The sequence below is a fragment of the Propithecus coquereli genome, unplaced genomic scaffold (assembly GCF_000956105.1).
Source record: "Propithecus coquereli isolate 6110/MARCELLA unplaced genomic scaffold, Pcoq_1.0 Scaffold25, whole genome shotgun sequence".
NCBI lineage: Eukaryota > Metazoa > Chordata > Mammalia > Primates > Indriidae > Propithecus > Propithecus coquereli.
Genome location: NW_012148063.1, coordinates 2,808,392 through 2,818,120, shown reverse-complemented (window position 1 = coordinate 2,818,120; position 9,729 = coordinate 2,808,392). Strand labels below are relative to the sequence as shown.

General features: G+C 36.9%; 1 protein-coding gene across 5 annotated transcripts in view; it reads right to left on the bottom strand.

Moving 5' to 3' along the window:
- OPRM1 (opioid receptor, mu 1) overlaps positions 1-9,729 on the bottom strand; it is a 110,900-nt gene that overhangs the window by 65,414 nt on the left and 35,757 nt on the right. For 3 of the 5 annotated variants that reach the window (XR_001137609.1, XM_012646798.1, XM_012646795.1), the window contains exon 1: positions 2,489-3,012. The exons of 1 other annotated variant lie outside the window; for it this stretch is intronic. Coding sequence is in view for 3 of the 4 variants with exons in the window: in XM_012646798.1 (XP_012502252.1) it covers positions 2,489-2,778 (290 nt within the window). In the remaining variant the exon portion in view is untranslated. Of the gene's footprint in view, positions 1-2,488; positions 3,209-9,729 lie in introns of those variants that run through there. One more of the 5 variants, XM_012646796.1, reaches the window with a different exon arrangement.

The following is a 9,729-nucleotide window of genomic DNA, read 5'->3' as shown; positions in this document are numbered from 1 at the left end:
TATCCACTCTTTTATCAGGGCCAATAATATCCTCGAACTGATCATTTTGTAGTTAAAACACCACAGCCTGGAGACAGTCAATTATGTATTCTCAACTGATAGACACACTTTCTTTAATCCCCAGATGCTTTCCCTGTCATTTCATGTTATTTCAACTGCCTATTTTTCTGTTTCACAACCACATTCCAAGACGGTTATCTGACCTTGGAATTAAACACTCAACCAGCTACAGGTGGGTGTTTGAGGTGACCTTTCAAATAGTACTGCATTTTGTCAGAATTTTCAGTACAGAGAATAAAGCATAATATCATGTTCTCAGTGAGATACAATGTTACCATCTTTCTCCAGGTCAAGAACAGGGCAAAGGTAATGCTTTTAAAATGAACTCACCCAACCAGATACCCCTTAAACACTGGAATAAGACCAATCTGCTTATTTCACAGCCCCTTGCTTCTTTAGTGGTTCTCACTTTACATAAAAGCATAAACTAAAGGGGAGAAATATGAGGAAGGAAAATACCAAGGAGAAGCAATAAAGGGAATAAAAGATTATGTTTCAGGTGGCAGGATTTCTAGATGCTTTGGTAATTTCTGTTTCGTGCTTTTTTCCCTCTAGGATTCCATACATAAATTGGGGGGTAATTTGTTATTCCCACATTATCACTACTAAGTAACCCCTCACTGACAGCCCAATAGTGGAATTAACTCAAATCATGATTTACTGCCCTAATAAACAGAAAATTCTGTTAGCTAAGAGAGATTCAGTGATACTGAACTAATGAACTATCCGCTCTTAGAGAAATCATTTATATTTTCCATGCCTCAGTTTACTCACCTGGCATAGATAATCTCTAGAGTCCCTTCTAGCTCTACCAGCTTATGATATATTTTTAGAAAAAATGAGAAAAATATTTTCCCTTTCAAAGGCAGGCCCTTAATTACGCTTTTTATATTGTCATAACTGCAGAATAAGATGTGGTTTTTATCTTTAATATGAATCTTTTTATTGAATTGCATAAAATAAATGTTTTAAAAAATAAATTCTTCCATTGATTCTCTTCCTGCATTTTTCCCTCTGTTGTTAGCCTTTTTCTCAATAGATGGTGCTCTTTTCTCAGAGACACTATTTATTCCTCACCAAAAGATCAGGGAAATTAGCTTTACTCTTTAACAATCATTAATTAAAGAAATCAGACATATAAGTAGAAAGAATCAATTCCAAGCAATTTGCAGCACCTTGGTAATAAAATCATAATGGGAAGAGTGATTGTGTAATATTTCAAGAGCTCCACTGGAACCTGCAATACTTGCTGAATAGGTGAAGCAAATATTGTAACTAAATATGAAAATGGCATGTTTTCTACATACATATAACCCCTGGTGGGAAGAAAAACTCAAAATAGGAGCCATTTTAAAGTGTTCAAGTATTTATCTTGTTTAACAAAATTGAATATATGGTATTCCACATTCACATATAGTATTTGAACATACACCAACATACACCAACCCAATCAATATCAATCTCAATTAATATTGAAAGCTTGCACACTCATTGCCAAATAAGCCTGGAACATCTGGGTAAACTACAAACTCTTTTGAAATATTTTCACTTGATAAAGACACTTCGTTTAGTGCACCTTTTACAACTTCCTGTATAATAGTTTCTAACGCAGGATTATGAGGTTTTTGGTCACTGCTAGTTGGTTCTGACTTTTGGAGGCATCCAAAAACAGTTATGTCCTGCATCTCCTGAATCTTTCTACCTCTTCCAGATGCAATTTGTGACTTAGAAGATCTGCAGCTACCAAACTGCAAATTGGTCTAGGCAACACAACCATCGTGTTTGTTACAACAAAGTGACATTACCATGGAGAGACGCCAGGAAAACTTCCTCTGCCTGGTGCGGCCTCAGGATGGAAGGAAGAGTTGCAGTAAAGGCTACTATACCAAGGAAAGAAAAGGGGTGGGGCTGTGGTACAGAGAAGTACCCCTAAACCAGTAAGAGTAGGAAAGTTGCCAAGGCTCATGTCTTAAAACAACTGACAAGACTCGGCCCCCCGAGTAGGGAAAGCTAATTCCTCTCCCATTATTCACAACTAATGTTCCCATAGCTTCTGCTGAGGGACGGACTGTGGGACTTTGCCAACAGCCCTCTTGGCTCAGTATAAGGGAGAGCTCTGAGATAGAGCTTATCATTTTTCTTTCCTTCTTTTTTATTATTTTTTTCTTTTTTGCCAGACCTTTATGGCCTTTACCAAAGCAACGTCTGTGTTCCAGAAAATTTGGATTCTTTTTCAATGGAGGAAAAAACAGAAAAGTAGATTTTCGCACGCGAACAGCAGTCACTCTGTCCGGGGTTGCTGCCACAGTCTCCCCGGTTCACCTCCCCTCTCTCATCCTCCCGCCAAGCACAGCCTCGGGGCTTAGGTGTCTCTTTCAATCCCCTTTAGCCGCTGAACTCTCCGCTCGGAGCCCTGGCGCTTTCTTACCTGATGATCACATACATGACCAGGAAGTTTCCAAAGAGCCCCACCACGCACACGATGGAGTAGAGGGACATGATGGTGATGGCCGTGATCATGGAAGGACTGCCGGTCGGAGGACACAGGCTGTCGCTCCCGCCCAGCTCGGTGCGGTTCGGACCGCACGGGTCGGACAGGTTACTATCCCAGTGGGACGCGTTGACCCAGGAACCGGGGCTAGGTGCTGGGGAACAACTTGAGGGCGCGAAGGGGTCAGTGCAATTGCTGGCGTTCGTGGGGACGGCGCTGCTGTCCATGGTGCTGACGGCCGGCTGGTGACCACGATGTGCGGTGACGGGGAGCACCGGGGCTTTTCGGGTCCGCGTGCCTCAGCCGCTGCCTCTCGCCACTGCCACAGCTCCTGCTGTTCTTACAGAGACCAAGCCTGGCAGAGCCAGAGAGAAGCGTCAGGCAGAGGGACAGAGCTGAGCGTCTGACATTATCCTCTGCTCGTAGCCCCCTTCCACCTCGGTAGTACACAGAGGCGCATCCCCAGCCCGCACCGCTGCGGGAGGGGAGGGAGGGCCGCGCGGGATCCAAGGCTGGGAGGGAGGGAGGAGAGAGAAGGGGTGGATTTTGCGCAAAGCGATCCACGGAGTCGGTCTCCTCACTGGGCACTCTTCTGTGCGAGCACATCTGAGGAAGGAAGTTGGAAAGGAGGCGTGGGGAGAGAGCCAGAGTTTTTGGCAACAGTAAAAAACAGGAAAGGGGGCTGACATCATTCCATTTTTCCAGCGCCCTTCACTCTTTAGGATCTGCCAGGAAAGTCACTGGCTTGGTGCAACCTCTGCACCCCTAACCCCTACTGCCTACTGCAATTATTTGGGGGTAGGGCACACACAATCCTCTTTTGTAGTTCTTCCTCCCTCAGTTGCTCACATCTGAGAAAAGATAATTATGTTTTTCAAATTTCCAAACCTATAAACCTGTCCGAAACAAGAGTGATCCTTTTGTTTTGTGAAAAAGAAGTGAGAAACAAATAAACTTTTGTGGAGAAAACCTGTTCCCCATTTTCCCCAATCTCTTGTAGAGTAGAAGCTCTGTTTGCATCTGATTTTGTCCTAGTGGGGAAGAGGCACAAAACCAGTTACAGAAATCAGGAGGTTGTGGCGTTCAGTAAAGTCAACTGAAGGTAATGTTGATCCCGCCACGTCTTAAATCTCATATATCTGTTCGAAATTTTTATACTTTTTATCTCCAGACTTCCTAGATAGACACATGCTTCTGAGGAGAAGATTGTTAAAATCAAATAAAATTTGCATTATTTCAGTTTGTTTTCAAGTGGAGAAATTCCAGAAGGAGCCATATAGATATGTGGAATTGGAGTGGCCCACAACAAGGTTCTTGAGGAACACTGGTACATTTTTAGATTTTATACCTCACGTCTAAGTCCACAAGTGCTTCTGTTTTAGAAATAAATTTGTAAATACGACAGGAATAAGATATCTTTTTGTGAAGTTGACACTAATTCTGAAGTGATGCTCATTTCTTTTCCTGTATGTATTGTGCATGCATATATCTTAACCATAAACATTGAAAATACCTATCCCCAGTTGGTTGCAGAATGTTGACTACACTTTTGGAGCGAAGAGGGGAAAGCTTAGAAGGAACATTTAATTCCAATATTATTTTTAGGCATTTGTCTTGAAAACAGATAACTCATAGGTAAATTGTATTAATCATAGGTTATTTTTCCAATGTTCAGTATTATTTTTATCCTTTTACATTAAAGGGTATAATTTAAGCAATAAAATGTAACAGAGATTTCCTAGAGACTAACAAAAATACCTTAAAACATACTCTCCTACGAACTAATGAATCAATTCACTTACATGGAGCTGAAATCTGTCTGCCATTCATTCAGTCCCTTGAGGACCCATAGAAGCAGCTGTGCTTACTTCATGTGAAAGACAGATAGACAGTGTAATAAGTCCTGGCCTTGAAGTTAAAGTATTTTGTGAATCATATTTGTAACTTTTTAGCTGTTTAAGTTTGGATATAGTACTTTACCTTACTGAGTGACAGTTTCCTCATTAGTTAGAAAAAAGGGTGAGTAATACTGACCTCATATGTCTATTATCAGGATTAAATGAGATGTACAATGAGATAGTAGTTGCTTAATAAATGATAACTCATTACTATTATGCTTCATATATTTGAAATTAACTGAGCAGGCTCTTTTACAAGTTAAAAATTAGTATACTTCAGCTGTTGCTTATAAGACATAGTTTTGAGTTCTTTCAGTAGTCTTGCCTTTCATCTTATTCACGTGATAGTTTATCCCTCTGTACTTGCAGTCAGCTCCAGAGCTAAAAATAGTGGCCTAAGTTTGCCCTGACCAAAAACACTGGGCAAGAAGATAAACTTCCTCTTTCTATCAGCACAATGAAGATCCCATTAAGTTTTTTTTCCCCATTAACTTTTTCATTTTTATTTTTTTGGTCACATTGCTGTTTCAACTCTCTTAGGTTTATTATTGACAAAATTCCCTAAACATGATTCAAGTCAATTCAACACATACTTACTAAAGATCTACTTTGGCTCAGGAGCTGTAATAGGAGGTAGAGTTTGAAAAGATGGCTACAATTGTTTTGGATCATAGAAACTTTCATCTTATACCTGGGGAATCATGTTTTTCATTTCCTATAAATTTATAATTTCTTTGGAGGGATCAGATTACAGCACTGTAGTTTTTTTCTTTTTTTTTACTTTTAAATTACATCTTGTTGGATCCAGTTTATGATTCCAAGCCACCAAGGTCTTTTAGAATGGTGGTTGTGTCATCTTTTGTATGTATGCTTCCTACTTTATGTATTTTATTTACTCCAGCTTTCTATGCTCTACAATAAGATTCCTGATGGAAGGCCTGCTCACTGACATAGCACTTAGTACGTAGCAGACACCTTCTTTCTCTCTCTGCCTCTCTTTAAATATATATATATGTATGCATGTATATAATATTTGAATGTAATTGAAAAATGATTAGCATATGTTTTCTAACATTATCTGAAATAATCTGGGCGGTTTTTAAATGACATAGATTCAAAACAAAACATCTTTATCAAAACTTTAATGAAGAAATTTTGTCTTTTTTAACTCAATATATTCTGTTAACCAGCCAGGATGTAAATGTATAGACATATGGACTAGCCATATGACTGTTCTTCTAGAATTACAGTTAAAAATCAACCCAATTCCTATTGTCCTTTTCTAGAAACGTTAGTTTTCCATTCCATTTTATAAAAAATATAATCACTCTGTAAAGTAGGAATTTGAACTTTATGCTTCAACTATATATTCTCAAGTGAGATTGATGTTTTATTTTTCTATTGGTCTTTCTCATATTTCACTGAACATAATTATTATTCTTCTATCTTGAATGCAGGATTCTCTAGAAATCACTACATGTCCTCCCTTATATTGTATTAATATCTATGTCTTAGTATCTCCCATCTAATTAATATACAATTTTGGAAAATTTAGAACAAATTTAACTTTTCTTTTAAATATATTAAGACAGCCTGGAGAAACCAAGAGAAAAGTTGTTACAGAAATAAGATATTAATACCACTCAATATATAGTATAAAAGGACCTCAAATTCCAGCGTCTGTTATTTCTTAATGCCCTATGATATATTCTCCCTTTCCTCTATAATTACATATTTCCCACTAGAGTGGTCTCAAGTTAATTGAGAAATCTCATAGAAGGAGATGGCCTGTAAGTAAATGAGTCAACAATTTATTACAAACCTAATTATTTTCTACAACAGGGATTCTAAACATGTAAACTTTAATTTTCTTGAGACTTCATATATTATTTGCATAATCTGCTTTTTTGTTGATGTTTCTTGTTTAGCCCAGATTTTCTACTTGAAGCAATAATAATTTATTATCTATCAGTCTAGATTTAACATTGGTATCAAGACCATATCATATAATTTTTTTATAAAAATATTTGTTTTAAAGCAATGCATTTAGTGATAGCATTGATGAATCCCAGAAAAATGCCAAAAGTCACTTCTATTCCTTGAATTAAAAAATCTATTGGATTTAGTTATTTATATAATTGCCATCAACCTACACTTACTTTAATAGCTTAGTCCTGATTTCTTTTGAGAGTAGCTGTTAATGGAACACATGATCAACAACTATTAATGAGGAACACAGACATAAATACTATGCACGAAACAATTACAGTGGTCTGAAGCTGAGAAAAAAGGGGGACATTCGAGGTTTCACTGGAAGAACATTTTAAGTATTTGTTTATAGATATTTTCTATGTTATCTAACATTTAAATATGCCTAGCTAATGAGAATACAAATGCATTATACTATAATATCATCCTTGATCACTGAATTGTTGCATAAACATCCAGTAAAATGGAATGGTTGCCCTTTATTTACATGGTAAAATAAATAAATGGATAAATAAAAACAAAAAACTCTCACATCAACCTCCACCAGATAAACCTAAGAGAGAGGCATCTGGGATTGAGTGGGCAAAATCCCTGGACTTTAAATCAAAAAGCAGCTCAAAATCTAGGCTCTAATATTTACTTCCTTGTGATTTAGTTGAAGTACTCATGCTTTCTAATACTTGATTTCTTCTTCTGTAAAATAAAAATACAAGAATCAACTTTACAGGATTACATGCAAATGAAAGAATTTATCCTTTGCCTTTTGGCTTTTTATATCTTGTTGTATGTTGCCTGGAAATTAGCAAGGAGAATTATTGGAACTATTATACTATATTTAATAGTACAGAATTCACCTTAAATGGCCTGATTCTTTTAAGGGCCTGAAGGTGGTGTCTGTGAGTCCATCTCAATCAGCTCTTTCAGTAATTTATCCAAACAACTAGTTTAAGTGATTCATAGGTCTAAATATCTTTCTTAAAATCTGGAAGCTCATTTCTGCATTGCTTTTCAATTTCCAGTTACAGAGGTTTGCCATTACCCTTCTATAGTCTCTTATTACTTTATATTTAGATAAACAGTTGTCAGATTTTGTAGTCTCAGGACTCTTTTACATAGTTAAAAATTACTGAGGATTCAAAGAGCTTCTGTTTATTTAGGTTATCATTATCACAATCTATCCCATTAGAAATTAAAACAGAGATTTTTAAAAACATTTCTTTATTAATTCATTTAAAATAGCAACAATAACCTATCACATGTGAATATAAATATTTTTCTAGAAGCAAAACCTTATATTTTCTCAAATACAAAAATATTTAGTGAGAAGACTGGTATCGTTTTACATTATGCAATTCCTTAAGATGTCTTATTTAGAAGACAGTTGGATTCTCATATCTGCTTCTGCATTGAATCAGTTGTAATGCGTTGTTTGGTTGAAGTACATATATACATAAGTGGTTGGAAAAGAGGTTATTTTAGTAGCCTTGATAAATAATTGTGAATATTTTTCTTTGGTACTAAACCCAAACTTAACAAGTGCTAGTTTCTTGAAGGTTAATTGGAATGTGGAAATTGAAACCACATCAACAAATTTTTTGTACTCGGATACATTTAAATCCATTTGAATCCATACATTTGATCTTCTACTTTGAATGAAGGTACTGCTCATACATGATTTTATAATATTCATTGATCATTTGGGAAATATTAGTTAACTTCATTATGTCACTTTTTAAATGCTGAAACATTTCATCATATAATAACAACAAATCACATTTGTTAATATCACCACTGGTCTTACAGGAAATTTCTTCCAATATTGGGATGCTGTCAAACTCACAGGGAAGAACGGAAGTTTTCCAATTTTCAATTTTGCTTCAAAGTCTGAATTTTATCATTGTTAATAAATACTTACAGTTTTCCTTGAGGTGATGCCCTCACTTCCTTCATTTTCAGGAAAATAATCTGCCAAATATAAAATTCTGAATAAGCATAGTTTATCTTTTATTCATTCTTTATATAAAAGTGGTGTTCCATGGAAAAATTAATTAGTTCAGTTCTCAGATCAAACAATCACACACATGCTGTTCCTTGGGACCAGCATCCTACTTTGGTTCATGGCAGAAGTGCTTTATGTGTACTTCCCATTGCATCACACAGAATTTTAAAAAGATGTACTCAAGGTGCAAGATTTAATAAAATTAATAATTTTTACTGATACATCAATGAATTTAAAAGTGGAACTTCTGTTTTTCTTTTCCGTGAATGCGTGTCTGTGAAGAATACAATCCCTACTAGTACAAGTATGATGTTCCTGTCTTAGTTCCTGCTAAGGTGCTAGCAGTTTGACTCATCACTTCTTTTGTACCATCGATGCAGTTTCAATACAGTTAAAAAGCCATTTAACTTTCTAGAATTATTACTAAAATAGTTTTGACCTCATCGATCCCTTGAGAAAGTCTTAGAGACCCAAGAAATCCATAGACCACACTTTCCGAAGCACGGATTCAGACCATTATAAAAATGTCCCACCTTTCTTGCTTTTGTTTCCTCTCAATCCACTGAACATTTATATCAGTGATATAAACTTTCCTACAATCACTCCTCGAGCAAATCACTCTTTTGTACCGTAGCCTTCAATGACTCTCCCCTTTCAAAGAAAAAATTGTATTAACCCACATTCTTATCTATACACTGCTCTGTGCTTCCTTCCCTGAACTTCGTGCTCCACCGATCACAGAGAAAGCAGCACTTTTTTAGCACTTTAATTCTGCTTTTAAACCATTACACGTCTGCCTTCGTACAAAAGACCCTCTTATTTTGGTGTTAATAACATTCGGCTATTCCTTTTTCATTAAAAATTGACACATTATTCATGTTTTTATCTCTAACCCAGACCCTGCCTTCAATCTTCTGTCTGCTTTCTCACAGCTTCGCTTACTCCTCCTCCACACTTTAAAGTCTGGACTCCGTTTCTAAGGACATGAGGGACTTTCATAGTAATTCTAAACCTGCTAGTGTTTTCCTCTTTTTTTCTTTTTTTGAGACAGAGTCTCTCTCTGTCACCCGAGCTAGAGTGCGGGGGTGTCACCCTAGCTCACAGCAAACTCCTGGGCTCAAGCGATCCTCCTGTCTCAGCCTCCTGAGTAGCTGGGACTACAGGTGTGCACCACTACATTGAGCTAATTTTTTCCATTTTTAATAGAGATGGGGTCTTGTTCTTGCTCAGGCTGATCTTGAACTCCTGACCTCAAGCAATCCTCGCACCTTGGCCTCCCAGAGTGCTAGGAT